General features: G+C 45.2%; 2 protein-coding genes across 9 annotated transcripts in view; one reads left to right on the top strand and one right to left on the bottom strand.

Moving 5' to 3' along the window:
- The window catches only part of LOC125769092 (probable lysine-specific demethylase 4B), a 217,126-nt gene that overhangs the window by 77,051 nt on the left and 119,400 nt on the right, over window positions 1-20,675 (bottom strand). For all 8 annotated transcript variants that reach the window (XM_049437551.1, XM_049437552.1, XM_049437545.1 and 5 more), the window contains one exon: window positions 18,033-18,118. The gene's annotated coding sequence lies outside the window, so the exon portion shown is untranslated. The remainder of the gene's footprint in view (window positions 1-18,032; window positions 18,119-20,675) is intronic.
- On the top strand, window positions 738-5,505 carry LOC125769091 (toll-like receptor Tollo). The gene has a single exon (XM_049437541.1). The coding sequence runs from the start codon at window positions 1,044-1,046 to the stop codon at window positions 5,181-5,183; it is 4,140 nt and encodes a 1,379-aa protein (XP_049293498.1). The 5' UTR covers window positions 738-1,043; the 3' UTR covers window positions 5,184-5,505.

Below are 20,675 nucleotides of genomic sequence, written 5' to 3' on the forward strand. Positions count from 1 at the left end.
TTGCGTTTGTGTGCAAGCGTGCGTGCTTGCGTATGTATGTGTGTTTGGAGCGTGCCCACGTGTGAGCCCACGGTGTGTGAGGTTGTACCCGCATTTTTTTTGGTTTGTTTGTTTACACTGAATGGTGGAGCACTCCGAAGAAAGTGAGAGCGTGATCGCGAAGTTGCCTGTGTGAATTCCTTGTTTTTCTTATAACGACGGAGGACGACAACGCAAACAGTGTTGAACGTAAAAAAACGAGTGATAGCGACAGAGTTTTGTAAATCTTCATCTGCGCGTGGAAGTGTTCTGTAGTGTGTAAACCGTACACACTGTGCTGCTATCGTGAGTGAAAGAAAGAGAGAAGCGATAGATCGTACCTGTTGTGCTTGCTGCGGTTGTCAGGGAAACGTTCGGGGTCGTGTGCGTTTGATGTAACGAAGCAAAGCGGAAAATCCGTGTGCGCGGTGAAAACGCATGCAGCGTGGGAAAATACCGTGAGCCAGTGAGCGATTATGCTTCACCGGTTGCCGTGCGTGTTGACCGGTTGGAAAAAAGATGGCCTTTCGAATGTATGACTGCTTTGGGGTCGAAACTGAAATAGCTCCTCGTGCGACGTTTGCTGTGATTTGTGAAGACTAAGTCGTAAGTCCGCCCCCCTGTGCGGTGCTGTGAGTGCGTGAGCCTTAGTGGCTGGAACCTTGCGCTTTTGACACGGTGGTCAAGGCGCACCGGGGCACCATAGGAGGACGTGAGCGCGCTCCACCTTCATCCTGGCGGCGGCAGCACGGACGGCGGCGGTCCACCTGCTAACGCTAGCACTGCTCGTGGGTAGTTGGTGCTGTCGGTCGGTGGACGGCCGGGGTAACTTCCTGCGGCACGATGATGCACTGCCGAAAGCGTGCAGCTGGACCGGTGCGATACTGGAAGTATCGCAGGAGAAGCGCTCGGATGAGCTGCAGTGTCGGATCAAGACCATCACCAAGACGGAGAGTCTGCTAGCTAACATAAGTAGTTATCAAATTGATAGGATTAAGTCGCTCAAGCTCGAGTGCAACGACATTATGTTCTTCGAAAGTTCCTTAGAGTCGACGACGACGCCGGGCAACTTTTTGGGCAACCTGCACGGATTGCTCCGGCTGTCGATTGATTACTGCAAGATCAAGTACATACCGGCGCACGCGTTCGCCAACATGAAGGTCCTGCGGAGTCTTACGCTCAGCACACACAACGTCGACTGGTCGGTGATGAATCTCGAGCTACATCCGGACAGCTTTCGCGGTCTGTCCGAGCTGAAGGAGATGCACCTGGCCGACAATAACATCTGGAGTCTGCCGGGTGAGGTGTTTTGTCCACTGCAGAAGCTGCGCGTACTCAACCTTACCGGCAATCGGTTGAGCGATCTGACGCAGCTGATGTTGTCCGACTGGGGCAATGGGCCGACCGAACCGGGACGTGCCTGCAACACCGGTCTGGAGGTGATAGATCTGTCCGGTAACGATCTGACGCTATTACCGGACAATGGTCTGACGGCGATGCGTTCGCTCAATGCGCTTCATCTGCAGCGCAACTTGCTGAAGGAGATCGCCGATCGTGCGTTCGTTGGGCTCGGTACGCTCGAGATACTGGATCTGTCCGACAACAAACTGACGGCGTTGACACCCGAACTGTTCGTATCGTCGCGCAAAATACGCCAGGTGTATCTGCAGAACAACTCCCTATCGGTACTAGCGCCCGGTGTTTTCGAGGGATTGGATCGGCTGGAAACGCTCGATCTGTCGCGAAATCAGCTGACGTCAACGTGGGTCAAGCGAGACACATTCGCCGGCCAGGTACGGTTGGTCGTACTGAACCTGGGTCACAATCAACTGTCCAAGGTGGACCAGCACGTGTTCAAGGGACTGTACAGCCTGCAGATCCTGAACCTCGAACACAATGCCATCGAGTTGCTGGCCGATGGAGCTTTTAGTGATTTGAAGAATCTACACGCTCTCTTCCTATCGCACAACCGGCTACGGCAGATCGAGCCGTATCACTTCAGCGAGCTGTACGTGCTGAATCAGCTGATTCTGGAGTCGAACCAGATCGCTTACATCCACGAGCGGGCATTTGAAAACCTTACGCATCTGCACGATTTGAGTCTGAACGATAATCGGCTGGAGGAGATACCGTCCGGTATGAAGAGTCTTAAGTTCCTGCAATCGCTCGATCTTGGCAAGAACCAAATAGCCGAGATTAATAACTCGTCGTTCGAGGGTTTGGAGGAGTTGATGGGTTTGCGGTTGGTGGATAACCAGATTTCGGAAATCTCGCGCGACACCTTCTTCGCACTGTCAACGATCCACGTGCTCAACCTAGCCTCGAACCGCATCCGTCACATTGATCAGTCTGCGTTCAGCTCCAACCCGACGCTGCGTGCCATCCGGCTGGACAACAACGAGCTGGAAGATGTGTCCGGCGTGTTTACCTCCCTATCGTCCCTTGTATACCTGAACATTTCGGACAACAACATCGGATGGTTCGATTACTCCCACTATCCGCAATCGCTCGAGTGGCTCGATATACACAAAAACAACATCACCGAGCTGGGTAATCGGTACGATGTTGGGAACTGGTTCCTGCTCAAAATGCTCGATGTGTCCCACAACAAGCTGCGGCAGATAAATGCCAGTTCTTTCCCCCGAAACATTGAGACGATCCTGATGAACAACAACGTGATCGAGGAAATCGCACCGGAAACGTTCACCGGAAAGGAGAGCATCGTGAAGGTGGTGCTTTACGGCAATCGGTTGCGACGGATCGAGATGAGTGCGCTACAACTCACCCCGTGGCCCGATACACGCGTCCTGCCGGAGTTCTACTTGGGCGATAATCTTATCCACTGTGACTGCACGATGGAGTGGTTGCAGCGCATTAACGAGCTTGCCTATCTGCGCCAGTATCCGCAGGTGAAGGATCTCGATTCGGTGCACTGCTCGATGGAGCATGGTAGGGGCGAACAGCGACGACCGCTGATGACGATGCATGCGAGTGAGTTCCTTTGTCGCTATGAGGGACACTGTTTCGCCACCTGCCATTGCTGTGACTTTGATGCGTGTGACTGTAAGATGACGTGTCCGGATCGGTGCAGGTGCTATCACGATACGGCATGGGAGTCGAACATTGTTGATTGCGGATCGGCCGGATTATCGCTTGTGCCGGCAAAGATACCGATGGACGCAACCGATATCTATCTGGACGGCAACAATCTGGGGGCACTTGGCAGTCATGTGTTTATTGGGAAGAAGAAGCTAAAATCACTGTACCTCAATGGAAGCCGCATTGAGTCACTGAACAACAAGACATTTGCTGGCATTCCTGCACTGGAGGTGTTGCATCTCGAGCAGAACGGGCTGGAACTGTTAAGTGGTGCTGAGTTTGAGCAGTTGCGTGAGTTACGGGAGTTGTATCTGCATCGCAATGCACTCGCTACTATCGGGAACAGATCGTTCTACTACCAGAAGTCACTGGAGGTGCTAACAATTGCGGACAACAAGCTAACGGGGCTGAAACCATGGGAACTGTTTCCTTTGCCGAGTGGTGGATCCGAAGGTGCTTATCGGTCCGTTTCGCTGGAAGGTAACGGGCTCGACTGTTCCTGTGAACTTATGCCGAAACTGCTCGACTGGCTCGAGCGAATGTTCCGCAGCAATGGTACGGGTGGATCGGAAGAGAACGAATCCTCGGAGTTGTCGAGCTGGGGTGAGTTCCGGTGTTCTGGCGGTAAACCTCTGCCCGACGTGATGAAGGACTGTGAGGGACAGCGGCCGGCCGTGGTCCCCGTTGCGACGGCGACAGTGCAGCGCACCATCATCAATGAAGACTTCATCGATTATCTGCCATTGTTGATCGCGGTGCTTGCTGGATTGGTGCTAACGATCATGCTAGTCGCACTGGTAGTGCTGTTCCGGCAGGACGTATGTCTTTGGGCACACGCCCGGTACGGTGTGCGGCTCTGCAAGGATCCGCTCAGTGCACTGGAGCGCTGTGAGGATAGCGAGAAGCTGTACGACGGCTATCTCGTTTATAGTGCGGCCGATGCCGACCTGGTCACTAGTCAAATCGGCCAGGAGCTCGAGCACCACGGGTACGGTATGTGTCTGCACTATCGGGATGTACACGGTGGTGCCGGTTTTCTCGGTGACACCATGCAGTCGGCCGCGGATGCATCGCGCAAGTTGGTACTGTTTGTGAGTGTAAAGTTCCTGCAGCTCGAGTGGTCTCAGCCAGAGTTCCGAGCAGCACTCCAAGCGGTGCTGGAATTGATACGTCCATCGAGGAGAAAACAGCGCCTCGTACTGATCACCTCCGTGCCGGGATCGATGCTTGCGATGGATCCGATCATGGACATCTTGGCGCGGACCTGTACCGTGATAGCGTGGGATGATCGACGATTCTGGGACAAGCTCCGTTTCGCTATGCCCGATCTTGGACGGGATGGAGCATCCGTGAATAAAGCATCCCATAGGAAGAACATCAACATTCGCTACACACCGGCACCCACCAACAACCTGATGGTGGTGGGAGGCCTTGGTGCATCGGCTCCTACCGCCACTTGGCCCAAACGGCTCAACTCGGAGGTTTCAATCCAACAGCAGCAGCAGCAGCAGCTTCAACAACATTCTCACCATCAGCAACCGTATCCGGTTCCGCAACCGCGATCACTTGGTGGTGCACCGCACAGTACTTACACCACGGAGGATGAGGAGTCCTCGACGGCAGGATCATCACCGCAGTACGAAGCACCGACACATCCCGGTGGTGCACCAGCCGGTGGGATGTACCACCATCACCATCAGCACCCGGGTATTGTACAGTACCAGCAACAGCAGCAGCAGCATTCCGGTGGAGGTACACCACTTCCACAAACTATGCCTCATCCGCAGCAACATCACCATCATCACCATCATCCGCATGGTCAGTCGCTTCATCATCATCACCATCATCATCACCCGGGTAGTGCAACCGGACCTCACGCGTACCACACTGGGGGAGCCGGCGGTGGCACAGGTGGTAACTTCAGTAGCTCTAATACGCTTGGCCACGTGTACTCCACCATTCCGGAACCCCAGTACATGGCCGAACAGCAGCAGCTGCAGCACCAACAACAACACCGGAGCACGGGTGCTGGACCAGACGGCAACAATCGGCCGTACTTTGTGTAAAGTCGTTTTTTTTTCTTTTCCCATTTCCTGCGCCCATGATTCGTGATTGTAGTCTTATCGTTCCAAGTTGTTTTGTACAAAAAAAAGTAAGTGAAAATGTCCTCTCCCCCTACCCCAAATGTCCCACAGCAATCATCATCATCTTCCCCAATATCCCCAAAGCCCTTAAAGATCGTTATTAATGGTTCCGCGTTTCGGTGGCAACCCAATGGCTAGTAGTCCCTGCTCGTATCGCGCATCGTATGCTTATGATTCCTACTACACGCTTAGGTTAGGTTCGAATTTATAAAATAAAACAAACAAACATTCAACACATTTAAAACGACGCGTACAATTGCCTTGAAGGGAATGGTGGGAGATACCGAAGGATGTTATGACTTCCGTACCTTGCATGTCCAGCTGGGGATGGAGGGTTTTGGTGTTTACGCTAGCAAGGGTCAGCAAAGAAAGAAACACGGCCATCATTATTATGAAACAAAATGAAAGAAGCACGATAAGCGGCCACTGCGCTGGATGTTGATGATGACAACGTACCGATGGGGTTCAATGGGGTTCGTTTTTAAGGTTCGATTTCACATTCCACCAAGCGTATTCACTGTCCGCCCTATTGATAAGCGGTTGGTCCACAGATGGGGTCCTACATACTCTCTCTTCTACGTTGTCTGTGTTTTTGTCGTCGTTTCAAGTCTGCAAAACGTTCGTTCGCTGGTTACGCAGGTTTTGTGTGTGTGTATGTTGTTCGCCTCATGTTCCCATGGTCCCATAGCGGTCACCACCGTAATGCGTTGATTGATGAGCGAAGAAAGCGGTTCCGATGGCGCACGGGATCAACCCGAGATAATGGCGTGGTCGTTTGATGTTTCGGTTTGCGTTTGAAAGTGGAGTTTTTTGTTTTGCTCTCTGACTGATGGACGGTTACGGGTGCATCTCGAAGGTAAGCGTGCGAACGAGAGCTAATCTATGCGGCAAGCTCACTTGTGGCGGTAGTGCAAATAAACGAAATAGTAAGATTAATCATTTGCCGGACGGAATACTTTGTGATGCAGAGTTAGCAATTGCTCGGGTACCTTTCGTTTGAAGTGGGTTGGTTTTCTGTTCGCAATCAATTTTAAGGTTATCATGAGGGAAGTAAATAGAATTTAAATAAATTTTAATTGCGTAAACAAAGTACTATAGCTCCATTAATCCTTGATTAACTCAGGCATGGGTGAGGAATATTTTTAATTAACTGATTTTAGGGTTTTTACTACTGGTAGTTTGTCATTAATATAGCGTTCATTACCAAATAAATTGATACTACAAATTGTAAAGAAGCAGCGAAAAAAAGGATTAAATGTCAATTAGCTTCGTGTGGCTAACCTTATTGAAGCCTTTTTATTTGCCGGTCTGTTTTGTGTGCTTTAGTAATGAAATAATTTAATTTCTTCTTGAATGATTTGTACTGCACTATCTGCCTGTCCCTGCATCACTAAAAGTGGGTGGCTTTCTGTGTTAACGTTTTGCTTTTCAACCTTCGCCCTTTTGCTTTGCTTCTTCCCTACAGCGTCATACAGCGGTCCAACCGGTAATGGATACTGTCAGTCGGCCGGCACATGCAATAGCCCCCTTCCGCGCTCCTATGTGGAACGATCGGTAACAGCGTGTCGTGACATTTTTAATCTATTCTATTTGCACTAGGTTCCATCTTCGGGCGCAGCGGAACGCAAACTGCAATAACGGGCAAACCGAACGGTTTACGGTTCTCGTTGTGTTCGTACCAAGTCCAACGGTCGATCGGAGCAAATTGCAACCCGGTTTCCGGTTGGAGTTTTATTTTTCTTTATTTTTTTTGCAAAGCAAGAAGACGAGATGCGAGTTGGTGCTTCGTCAAAGATTAATTCAATCTTCTATGCTTCCCGCACACAGCGCTTCCTTTGCTGTGCCGCACCTTCACCCATACTAGGAGCGATAGGATAAGTAAGAAAAGAAAAAGAAGTATGCTAAGCAAACAAGGAAAAACAAAACCAATGTGAGGAGGTTAAAACAAAAGCAACAACCCTTAAAACTTACAAAAACAAAATACAACAAATAAAAGAAACGAAAGACAACGAGATGGTGGAAATCTAATGCGCGAAACATTGGAAACCAAAACGAGTACAAACGCGGGAGCACAAACGTGAAAGCAACAAAGAACCAAATTGCCGATTCCGTTCGGCTCGGCACAAAACCTTGGGATGGTCATTTTTCTTCATTTTATGTTTGCCTGTCAGCCGGTCGGTATTGGTGTGTGTATTTTTTTTCTGTTTTCATTTGCCAGCACGAGAGTTCGTCTAGCTGCATGCCGTCTTCTCCTTGCTTTATAAGGGGCGTAAAGGGGGAACAGATACATTTCATCTGTGATGTGGAAGAGGGGCTTTTGGTAACGATCGTCAGTATCCATGAGCCGGTCGGCGTTACCGTGGTTCGGGTTCGGGTTTTAAAATAATCAATGGCTAATTGTAAAAATAAATAAATCTTAAACGTTCGCCTAATAAAGGCGAAGTGAAATCTCGGCTATATTCGGGCATGGCGAACGAATTGTGTCACCAAACAGTGGAGAGACGAAAGGCTGCTATGCTTCTACTGCTTCTACCAAAAAAAAAAGGGGGAAAGATGCTTCCTTCAACGAGATTAGTAACGTCGTAACGTATAGTTCGGTTTAGCTGGTTGTAGCTTCTCCGCAGCGTCGAACACACGGGTAACGAATGCCGCGAGGCCTTCGCGGCGTTTCTTACCAATTCCAATTTCAATTCCATGCGGGTTTCGGCCGAGAGCAATTTGTGAAGGAACGACTCGATCGATGGCACTGACGCTTGTGCGAGATTGAAGTCGACAACGACGTCACGCCGCGTATTCTGACCGTCATTCTTTCGTGACCGTGCGTTTGCGACCAAAAGCAAAAGCAGAGGGAAGAGAGCTATAGCAAAAGCAAACAGGTTTTCTTCTTTCGCTCGAACAAAGACCTCCAATATATACGCGCATACCTTCATTCACCGGAGGTTCGTTTTTGGGTTCCTTTTCTCGTGTGGCACGCGGATCACGACACAAACCGAGGAATGGTAGCCGCAGGCGGGAAAGAAAAGAAAGAAACACTGAAGAACAAAAAAAGCACCGTTTCATTTCGGTATTGGAGTATTGGAGGCCGAGATGCTGGTCGGGACAGCGTGTCCCCGAGTGTGGAACTGGGACGCGGTGATACGTCAAAGCCTGTGGTCCAGCGGTCCTATCGGTTCGGCGCTTCGCTATCCGAATGTAGACATTAGCAATTAGACAACGAATGCTCGCACGCTTTGGGGACTGGGCTCACGGCTGTATGCGTGTCGCTTTCGGTTCGGCCTACGGGATGTGTCGTTGCCTAACGGTGGAGAAAATCGGCAACAACAACCGATCGGCCGGTCCAGATAGTTCCGCACCGAGTGAGCGTACAGGCCCCGAGCCTGGGCTAACCGATTTTGATAAGCATTTTTAATGAGCCAAAAGAACCTAACCGGACGAGAGGGGAGTTTGGCGTGTTTTTTTTTTGTTTTTTTTGTTCGGCGCCATCTTCACTACCTGGAGGACTTCCTGTGCGTTTCCCGGGGCAAAGTCTTTTCCCTTACGGGCCAGTCCATCCGAAGCAGGTTGATTTTGGTAGATTAGCTTGCGTGCTGATTTTACTACTCCGCTTCTAACATCGCCCAAAAAGCGATGATGATGACCACAACAAGGAACGGCAACGTCAACCCCTTTTTTTGCCTCTTCTTTCGATAAAGGCGGTGGCCATTTATCTAACAAAAAAAAACATCCAACTAACAACAACAACAAACGCTGATTTACACCGCATTGTCGCTGCTCTATTTATGCAGTCGTTAGGGGTTGCGTATCGCAAAGGTGCCATCAGTTGCGGCGGCACTCTCACTTAATGGCTCGTTGTCGTTGTTTTGTGTGCGAGCGCGCGGGGGAAAAAAAATAAGATAACTTTTCCATAACTGCCATCATTATCGTCGGTGTAATGATCATATCATGTCGGTTGCCTTTTTTTTCTTTTGTTGTTGCTTTTATCCAGGTGGCTGGACATGGGAACTCAAAGAGTAGCGCCACAAATTTAGCTGAAACTGTCACAAATTTTCAACAAGATAAAACCTCTAACGCGGGCAGCCGCGAAAACAAATGTTTTGAGATTTTTGATTGTAGAAGTTTGATTGTGCTGATGGGGCCTAGTAACGAGCGGACACGGACCAGAGATGCTTCCGAAATGCGCTTTCGTGGACATTGTGCGTCAAAATATGCTGAGAGATGAGTGATTTTTTTTAAAATGATTTTTAGTGAGGTTACAAGGGAGACTTTACATTTTATAAATTATTTTAAATTGAATATTATACTATCGTGCATGAAGACCAAAACTACGGTTAATTGAGAATAATTATTTTACTTTAATAAGAAAATTTAATAAACCAGGAACAGTGTTCCGTTAGTGTAACAAGACAAGGCACACTATTAAAGCTCATTTCTTTTCACACATTACCGACCGACTGTTCGCATGTTCGTTTTGTAGCAATTGATCATCATTATGTTCAGTTTTCAAAACCATCAGTAGTTTCCTTTTCTAAATTCGTTCTACCATTTCGTCCCAATCAGCTCAACTAACAGGCGTTCGGGTGTGCGAATCAACCGAGGTTAATAGTACTCGAATGTCCGAAAGAATGGTTTTGCTCAGCACGATCATCACTGAGCAAACCACCACGCGGCGCAGCCCCGATCGTTACCGGTTTTGGTACGCACAATTAGCAAAATCAACACTAATCATCGCCTGGGAAGATGTGCCCTTTTTGGGCTTTGCTCAGCTAGTTCCTAGTGGTTGTTGGGCAGAAGAGGCCCAGGTTCCCAGGGCAGTTTTTGGGAAGCAATTTCCCAAAGGTTTCCCCCTCCCCAGCAAAAGGTTGATTATCATAATCGACTAGCTTTCCTTCAAAAAATTCGCTAAATCGATGAATGGGCGCATCGTTATGAAAGGTGGGAAGAAAAGAGAAAAAAAAAACGAAATGAAGAATCTCGCTACTTGTTGGCCAGCAGCAAAATCTAATTCAATTATCGAAAAACTTGAAAATGCCACAAATGAACCGACACGATGACGGCACGCGGCAATTTATCGTGGTTTGCTTCACGCGATACGGATGCAATAGGGATCCCTCAGTTTCCCAGGGGTTCTGTAGTGTGTCTGTGTGTGTGTGAGTGCGTGCATTTTGGTATCATCACGTGAACGATCCAATAGGTTGCGATCCATGAAATTCAATTAAAACCAATCAACACCCGTTATCGCACCACAACCCGAAGGGGCAGCGAAGAACTCAAACTTCTCGCTGCCTTCGCGGAGGTTTTAAATTGAGCTCGTACGGTGATCTTTGGTCGAGGTGATACGACTGATTGCGGGTACTGCCGGTCCTGCCAGCTCCGTACGACGGTTACAAAGGTTACAGGGAAGTTATGGTTCTGGACGGACTGGTTACGGCACGGTATCGAGTTATGGCTTTATAATTAGCGTTAATAGTGCTTTATTTGGACATTGGATTTATCAATTCGTTTCGCAAGAAAAGGCCCAATACAGCTGAGAAGGGGTATATGGTTTAATATCGTAATCTTATTCTGATCGTGAAACTGGTATGATACCATCAATTTAGAAACCGTCATAAACTGACGATTACTTCCTTATTTCCGATGCAACATTTTTATAGTTGACGGTAGCTTGCAATTAAATACCAGGAGGATTAGTTTCTCATGCTCAGAAGCATAAACTTTATTAATTTTATATGTGTTTCATCCACTTAACATGGGTCTTAACGGGGTTCTGCCGAAAGTATGATATGCCAGTCATGTCAGGGTGGCTGAAAACAGCGGCAATCAATACTGGTGATTTGCTTGTTGAAGATTATTATATTAAAAAAATATATTCAGCGGAAAGATCAAGTGAATTGTGGCTATGAAGGGATATAGACTATTGGATATCATAAGTACCTAATTTTATTTGAATGCGAATAAATATCTTGATGACCTTACAGCATTATCGTGAAGTTGTTAGTGGTAAAAAAGCCAAGTCGAGTCGAGAAAAAAAATAATATCATTATAAACGATTTGAATAGATTTGATTCTGAAACTATATAGTTTTGAATGTATCTAAAAGTATTTCTGAACATCTCTGGACATTCCAAAACCAGCATCTTGGCGAAAAAGAAAATTGGAAAATGTTGAATCAGCCATCATTTCGATCGTATGACCTTCGTGATCATCAAATGTTATTCCGATGATTTTCTCCGTATGAGGTCTTACTCAGGCTGAAGGCTGAGTCAGTTTGGAAAATTTCTTCTATGAAGTATTAGTGACGGTGAAGTATGAGTCAGTTTTGAAAATTTCTGCCTTCTTTTAGTGTAGTTTGTTAGTCACGTAAGTGAGAGTGGCTTGTGCTGTGCTCAATTTCTCAAGTACCTTGGGAAGTTGTTGGCTCTCTGCACGATTTGACGGAATAGAATTCAAGTAGAAGACACTAGAGAACCTAGTGTCTTCTATTTGAAGACATCTTCCCCAGAAATAGTTCTGGGGAAGATTTACACTATAACTGTATGTGTTATAACACAGTAACAATATAACCAGAGTTTGATTTAAGCTGCAGTTGAGTAATCTTCAATTTTGGAGCAGTTTGGCAATTTAGTCATAGTGAGATCTTCACACAATAAGATCGGTAATAATTCTATTCTGCAACAATTTTTAAGGCTGTAAAAAAGGACTGTCTATTACTCAGTTAACGGCAAATAAAGTTAAGCAAGGCCAAAAAATGGCAAGTCACCTCACCAACTCCTGAGGTTTCAGGGTGCCAAGAAGAAGATTCTCTCACTGGACGATCTTAAATCTATTTTGCTCTAATATTTGCTGCAACAGGAAAAGATACTTTTATTTAACGATCAATTTACCAAGATTTTCAAGCACGTACGTGTAGCGCACAGCGATGCTCTATTTGCTCTACTGGAAACTAACATCCAATCCAATTGCCTTTCGCAAGCGAAACAAAACCGTCCGACGCACATTACAACCCAAAGACACTGCTGGACGCGTCCATCTCAGGCACCCCTTTTCAGGATGAACAGAATCGTACCAAACAATGCACTAAAAGCCTCCCAATCAAACTGTACACTATCATTATCTCTCATTAAATTATAGCATGTATGGCCCATGTACCGTCCAATACCCGCGTCTTCCCTCCACGCGAGATCTAGTGGATCTTGGGACCTGCCGGGAAGTGCGCCACACAGACATACCACCGAGATGAGTCGTTTCGCTCTAGAAAACAATCGTACGAAAAGAGCACGAAGGTGAAGGAGAGGAGCAAAAAAAAAAACGAAACAAAACCAATCGCCCTCTGCTCCAGCTCCGGGTCAGTTATCTCGTTGTTGCACCGTTTAGCCCTTTGTCCTTCTTCTTCGTATCCCCCGGAGGTGGAATTCGCCCCCAAAAACCTCTTCGCACATTCCACTTCGCGCTTCGTTCTGTTTTGATTCGATGAAGTTGATGCCTTATTTTTTTCTGTTGCCTTCTCCGCTGAATGCACCCCGTCCCGAGTGATCCGCAATTGTTGCAGTTCTTTTTGCCGGTGGATTTTTTGTTGTTGTGAATCTTCATCGCTCCGGGGAACTTGGGTGGAGCGATTTGAGGTTTTATGTGTATTTTTTTGTTTCGTACTGCAGCGAGATACGCGCATCTCGTGCAAATCATGAGCCCCACGAAATTGGATGTGTGGAGAGCAAATAAACCTGCGCCATGTGGACGGAAAACGATAGGGAAACGACGATCATCATCATTTACGGTGCGGGCGCACAGGAAATGATGCCTCCGTCTGATCCTGCGTTGGGTTGAGGTTTGTTTGTCGATGCTGGGCAGAAGAACGACCACTTTTTTTTGGGGTGATGGTGGTTTCACTCTCTGGTCAGCGAACTGGTCCCGTTTAAAGGTTTGCTGTTGGATGTGGTTAAGCGCGAGTCTCATCGGCATCGTCATCATCGTGGTGATCATGCCAAGCTTTCAAGCTTCTTGAACTGTGTGAATTTGTGTCTGGCGTGTCTGGTTGTGTCCGTTTTTTTTTCGCTACTCCGGAGTTAAACAGTTCCGAGATATTCCGTTTTAACTGATGCTCCGTTGATGGTCGAGCTTGATTTTTTCTTCCCGTTTTGCTGAATGTTGCTTGAGTTTTATTTATTTTTATCATTCCGCAAATGTTATTTGCGCACTCGCTTGTTTGTTTGTTTGCATTTTGCGCGTGTCCTCGCGATTAACCGTGGACGCGTACTGGTTAACCGCATGCAAAATGGCACGATAATTGCGTTACGTTGGAATGTGCTGGCCCAGTGTACTGACCGTGTATTGATACAACACGCTGTGGCTTGTTGATGGCTGAAGACGGAGTGTACACCAAACCATCTGCGGTGGTGTCATTTTTATTTCGCTTCCAAAATGGGGCCCATTTCGATTGCAGTATTTCTTTCGATTTGATGCTCGATCGCATCGGATGAACATTTGATCGGATCGGATGATCGGAGAGCAGATGAACATTTTACATCACGTTCAAACACGGTTTTTTGTTTTATTTTCCCCGCTTCGCTGTGGCTTTCTTCGCTTCCGGGATTTCTGTGCGGTTTATTTCCATTTCACCGCTGCGCCAGGTGGAACACTTTTAACACTACAACGACCTGTAAGTCTTTTAATCTGGTTCAGCTTATTAAAATTTAAATAATTTATTGGAACAAGTAATTTGTGTTATGAAAGGATACGACTGTAAAATATCTTAATATAATATTTTCAAGCTATAAAAAATCCTTAATATTTTGGTGATTTAGATAATACCAGTTCAATGTTTGATGGGAGATAAGTCGTATATCTCGACACATTTTTTTTATTCTTAATTTAAAATAACATTAAATTGACAATCTTGGGGCGGCCCGGTGGTGCATGTGAAAAACGGCGCCCGTCCACACGGCAGGGACCGGGTTCAAATCCCATCCGGACCGTCCCCCCGTAGCATGGACTGACTATCCTGCTACGTGGTAAAATAAGTCTTGATACGGCCAGGCCGTTCTAACCGAGCAAAAAAAAAAAAAAAAAATTGACAATCTTCATCAAAAATACCATTAAATTGACAATGAACTGATAACTTAAGAGTGATTTAAAATTAAAGGTAAATTTGCTTTGCTATAAAGTTTTCATGTTTAATCGTATATGCAAAATATAATAAAAAAATGACGCACACCTTGATGTTTTCTTGACAAATTTACCTTTCATTAAGGCGCTGTAGAAAAGCTTTAGCTCATTTTACCCATTGGAAATTCTTCTTAAAGTATCGGAAACCATAATTTTATAAATACCTTTGTAGAAAAGGTAGTACTTGATTAGCCTGATATTTTCTATTATGTTCGACAAAATTTAAAATCACTAGAGTCCAAAGGTGTCGATTTTTTTTTTAAATTTTAAATACACTTTTGTAAGACATTGGTCTTGCATAGTTTCGAGAAAATGCAATGAAAAAGGATATGCTTTCTTCTGAACATACTAGTGTAAATTTAGCTTGGTACAACGTTGTTAAGAGCATTCGATTTTTTTTTGATAACAGTGTTGAACAATTGAAACATGGAAGGAAAAAATCGCTATAAAAATACTTAAAACTATACGAAGAAAAGAAAGGTATCATGGAGCACAAAATATTCGCCCTCAAACGTGATCAATAATTTTGATTACCCCGGTCGAGCTAGCACAGTGACTAATCTCTGTCGTTCTAGTGTCAAACCCCATACCACGCAACGTGCCGAAGTGGAAATAAGAAAAGTAAAATATTTTTTTTTGCCTTCACCCAACTACAAAACCTTTCCGGTTGTATGCAAACAAACCCATAATATTCCGTTATGTTAGCTACCGTAACTCCCTTGTTCGATGGGATGACTTTAATTTGACGCATCCTCCATCCGTACCGAGTCCAGGCAGTAGGTTAAAAGAATACACACACACTGTGTGCCATGGACGAAAAAACTTTCGCCGTTTCGTGGGCACATTCCTTTAAAAACAGCATAAACAACAACGAAAAAACCCACCCCTACGCACGGTTTCCATCCGTGGCCTTTTTTTGTTGGTGTGGTTTATGCTGCGTTTATACGTACGCACACGGAAGCACACCTTTTTATGATCGTGCAAATATTGACTTTTCACAACAACGCAGGGTGTTCTACGGCACTGGAGGCTGTACGGTTGTGGGTTTGCACGGTGCTTCTTCTACGCCACGCGTGCCACCCTACGCGTTTGATGATAGAGAAGAATAAGGCGGGAAAGAAAGCAAGCACCGAAATTGCACCTTTCGACGTTTTCCTTACGGCGCTGGCCGGAGGAAGACGGGACGTTTTGGCGGTAAAACAAATTATTGTTCCCCACAGGGATTCCGCAGCTGCCAAATTGGGAGGATGCCGATTCTGTTCTGTGTGGCTCGGTGAAAATCGATACCATCATCATCAGCATAAACATCGGCCGTTCCGTTACCGTTACCATGCCCACGTTCCGTGTCCGTTTCGGTCAACGTTCGATCGATGTTGACACGTTTGGATCGATCCGTACGAAGGTGAATGGTAATGCCAGCTGGGAGTTATTCGCTTTCGTGCGCTTCGATTTTTCGCACACCGACAAGGACACAATCCGTCACCCCGTTTGTGAAGGGAGTTTGGAGTATGTGAGCCACGTGCGTGTGTGTGTATATGTTTGGAATCAGCAGAAAGGAAGGGAAGTTCGGAATGGAGTTGTAAAGGCGCCATGATTGAAAGGCGTTCTGTGTCACCATATTATAGCCTCCTTCTTCCCCCCATCGCCCCCAGTAAGGGTGAGTTTGGGAAAATGTTTGCCACCCAACGAAAAAGAAAGTGAAACTGTCGTAAAAGAAAAGAAAAGACACAACAGCCAAAAAAATGCCCCACGTCGTCGCGGTTTTTTGGGAATTGACGGTGGCGGAAACTGCCAAAGTTCACTGTCTTTGATTATGTTGATCGACCCGGTTGATGCTATTGAATACATTTACAAAACCGACACCCGTCGGTGCGCAGGTGGTTTTCGCCGAATAAATCATCAACCGTATTACCGGAAGTAGGTTTTTAATATGGTTGATTGGAAGATGGTGTACGTGGGCGATGTAAAGCAAGAAAAAATGTACAGAAAAGAGAGGAACAAAAAAAAGCATAAAGAACTCAAAAATAAATGTTTGAAGAAGGTAAGATGCTTCTTGTGTTTTGCTTTTTTCTTCCACTTTCTTTGGTACCTTTCATTGTATTACCTCTCACACTGGTGGATATATTTATATTTGCACGTGATGAGAATTTTCCTTCCCAAAAAAAGCTCCCTAGCACAACCATGATGATGAGATTTAATTTAAGCATCGCGTCGATACGTTTGTGACCTGCTTTTATTCGGCAGTAAAGAATATTTTCATTTCCCGGAAGAACAGGGCATCCATTGCCTGGAAGGAGACCCCATTTTGTGCGGGAGCTCTTTAATGTTGGAAATGAATAGATCGTAACCGGGCTGTGTGGAGTGTGTGTATCTTAAGATTGAGGAAGATTAATTGACAAATTTGCACTGTTGGTGGTTCTGGATAGGTGCGGGTATCATTTCAGCGAAAACAATTTTTCCTGTGTGGCCTTTTTGGGAAATATGATTTAAGCTGGAAGCCGTTTACTTTTCACTCCGGAGTGAACATTTACAGCAATATTTAATATCTAAGTGACACTTTCGTTTTTATCACAGGTATTACGTTGGTGGTATTGCCTTTTTTCAATTTAAAATAAATTATATATTTTTTCTAAGATGTTCTTCTTAAAAAAACATAAAGCTTTTTTAATCATTGGAGGACTACATGGCGCTGTTTAAATCGTCCAATAAAATTTTAGCTTGGTTTTTCAACATTTTCTAAAAAGCTGAAGAAAAATTTTGTTTTTATATAAATTAACAAAATTATAAAAACATTTCATGACTATTGTTTTAACGTTGATCAATATTATGAATATTCCCGATATACAACAAAAGCTTTTCCCATGAAATTGCTTCAACAATTCTTGGTTCAAAATATGAAAAATCCCATACAAGACCTTGTATGGAGGAAGTTCTCAAGATCTTCCTTGCTGACACCTTTAGATCGTTTGGGGTTTAACGAGTGATATTGAAACCTCTGTAAACTGAATAAGCTTTATGAAATATTGGGTTAAGAGAAAATAATTTTTAATAAACCATATGACAGATTTTGGTATCATTGATGTAGTTCAATAAATTTAAAGTAGATTACTCTCGACGAAGTTTGGTCTAAGCGTCATTCTTCAGGGAATTAAGGTTATCCGTACTAGAGCATTTCATATGGCTATTAATTTAACTTGCCGTGAAATGAAAAATTGAGCTCGTTTTTAATATCATTCCATGAGCAGTTATACTCAAAGCCATATGGTCAACATCGCATGTATCGACTAAATAAAAATTTCGCAAGGCATTTCCTCCTTGAGTTGTGCCTTATCCCGGGCATAATCGGTTACATTTCTTTGATGGAATGGTATAGTGGCTCTGAATGCAGAGTTGAGGTTTTATTGAATGAAGATGGTGAGGTTTTCCAGTGTTCAGGTCTATTGCATTTGTAGTATGTTGAGCTCTTAATGGGAGGAAAATATTGAAGATTTAATATACGTAAAAACGCAGGACTTAGTATCCTGCTAAGGTAGTCAAAGAAAACCAAACATGGCAGACCTCAATAATTTAAGATATTTTTAACAACAAGAGAAATACAGTAAATCAACTTACCAATATTTCAGCTTTAATAGACCCGGGACCTCAAGAGGATCTAAGTCTCCCATTTCTGGGAAGCCAATAAAGCCTCATATAAAGCACTGTAAATAGACAAAAAAAAGAAAGAAATTGAATAAAACATTTTCCAAACCAGACGTCATAGTAAATTTCATTAGAATATTTCTAGAAAATGTAAAAAAATCTATGTTGCTGTTAATAATAAACCTTTAACTGGAGCTAAATAAGAACATTCTTCTCTGCTTAAATTTACATTTAAAAAAAGTAAATACACACACTAAAGAATTGCTGCCACGTGTGTATTTTGGCACTAAAGGGGGGGGGGGGGGGGGGAGTGAAAGTAGACTCAAAATAAAGTCGAAAGAACAAACCCCCACCGGTGGAAAAACTGAATGGTAGAAAGTCTTCACAACAGTAAGATAAGTCAATGAAGGCGTTCTGCTCGTCTCTTATAGAGTGCGTAAAACGCGGGAGAAAAAGCTAACGTCAACCATACGCGTTTCCATACGGGTTGTTTCTTACGTTTCTGCTGAAGGAAAAAGTTTTGCATTACGTTACGATTAGCTCGCGCAAAGGAAACCGTTCGTAGGCGTGTTAGAATTTACGGCGGACTCCTTCTGCTGAGAAACAGGACGAGGAAAAATAAACTTTTCCTCGCGCTTGCTGGCAGCGTGGAGTGAAGAATTTCATCAAATATGTAGCCAAAAATCTACCTCCACCAGTTGGAGTTTTTCCACCAGTTTTGACGTCATCTGCTCTGGATTTTCGCTGTCCGTAAGTTTTTGGTTTTGTACGGAGTACGGGTCCGTTTCGTTCGTCCTGTGATTGGATGGCGTAGTATGAACGTGCGTATTCATCCACCTTTCTCGCCGGTAGGCCATGTTGTGGGCAAACATATTGAAAGTCAATAACACATTAAATTATGCTTTCCCGTACATTCGCCAACCGTATCTGGTTCTCCGGGAGACTGGGGTGGGAGACCAGGCTGGAGAATGTGTGGCAGGGTTGTAGATGGACGGTTCATAGCTGTAGGGCCGTGTACGAGCATCAGAACATATGCTCCCCATCGCATCAATTTGCGTGGCTGCGTAGCATGGATGACGACAACGACGATGATGATGATGACGGCGATGATCATGATGAAGGCATGTAGAGCCGTAAATTGGCACAAAGTTAAGGATACTGATGTAAGAACGGTCTCCGTAAATGGTATGAGGAAACGAACCACGGGAACGAACGAACCCGGTTCGCTAAACGAGCCTTCAAAGGGAAACGCTCACGGGATGAACGCACGAGCACGAGACAGACAACCAAAAAAAAGGACACTGCTGGATAGGATAACGGCAGCTGAGCCCTGCTGGCGTGATGTAACCGAGTGCCTCGGTGCCTGGTCGGGGCGGGAAAAAGTTTGTTTAATTGACTCACACATGCGAGTGCACACGCACACAAATATATACGTACACACCTGTACATAGGCACCATGTTTACGGAAATGATGTGCCAGTGTGTCATTGTCATTGTGGTTCCTAAGCCATACGACGACTCTGAGCATAGGATGGTAAGGATGGTAACTTTCGAGAATAAAAGTTGCTGACAGTCATCGCCCTCCCCAAAATGGAGCAAGAAAAAACCCTCGTGAACGATTCCACAACGTTGTACTTTTGTGTGCATGTCCTTATGTATGTTTTTTGGGCAGAAGAGTTTGCTGTCTCCGTCCTCTTGAGAATTGTTTGCCCAGATGAAAGGTAAGGCTTGGGCCTGTTTGCACTAGGCCGAACAGGGGCTTTATTCTTCTCCTTTCCCGTAGCACCCCCAAAAATCCAGTAGCGTCTAGGGAATTGGGCAATTTTCGGTGCATCCACAGTGTACCGTGAGCCGTTTTTTTTTTGTTTGGGGGTGAGAAATGATAGAGCTCAGGACATGAAGTAGCGTTCCAAAAACCGTTTCAGACACGACCGTTTGAGTTTGTGTCGCGGAGCTCAGGTTCGTATGGAGCGTTTTTGGGTTACTGGTGTAATGTTGCATACAGCCTAGTGGAAAGGAGATGCGAGAAAATTGTGCTTTTGCGACAGGAAACACGTGAAGATACACGTGTTCGGTTACGCAAGCAGTAGCGCCGTTTCTATGTAATCCGTGCCGTCAACTGAGGCTTCATATTAATTATATTTATTTGTACACAAACAATTCGCTGGCGCCGGTGTAGTACTTCAAACTTTTTTTTGCTGTGTCGTGTTGTCGCACGACAAGAGATAAAAGGCTTGTAACAGTTTCTGAGGAAAGTAAAAACGGATGTCATTTTGTGTGTTTTTGGATGATTTTTTTTTTCTGTGGAGATACTTTAATATTGTCCAAGAAGAGACGGCTTGAGTTCATGGGAAATGTTTCCAACGTGAAGGATAGATAAATATTTTATTACGTATTCTTACAAAAGTAACAAAAATATGCAATAAACTGCTGATCAATTGCACAGCAGTTGACTTGCTGGGCTATTGATGTTTCGTTATGAGAATGTTGCGCCCCTACTAAGACTCCCATGGCTAGGGATTCGTCCTACGGTGAGGTAATTAAATGAGAATATGAAAAAGAAATTAAATTATCATTTGATGACTGTGCCATGCCACTCACGCTGAACGATGCAGG

This window comes from Anopheles funestus, chromosome 3RL (genome assembly GCF_943734845.2).
Source record: "Anopheles funestus chromosome 3RL, idAnoFuneDA-416_04, whole genome shotgun sequence".
Taxonomy (NCBI): domain Eukaryota; kingdom Metazoa; phylum Arthropoda; class Insecta; order Diptera; family Culicidae; genus Anopheles; species Anopheles funestus.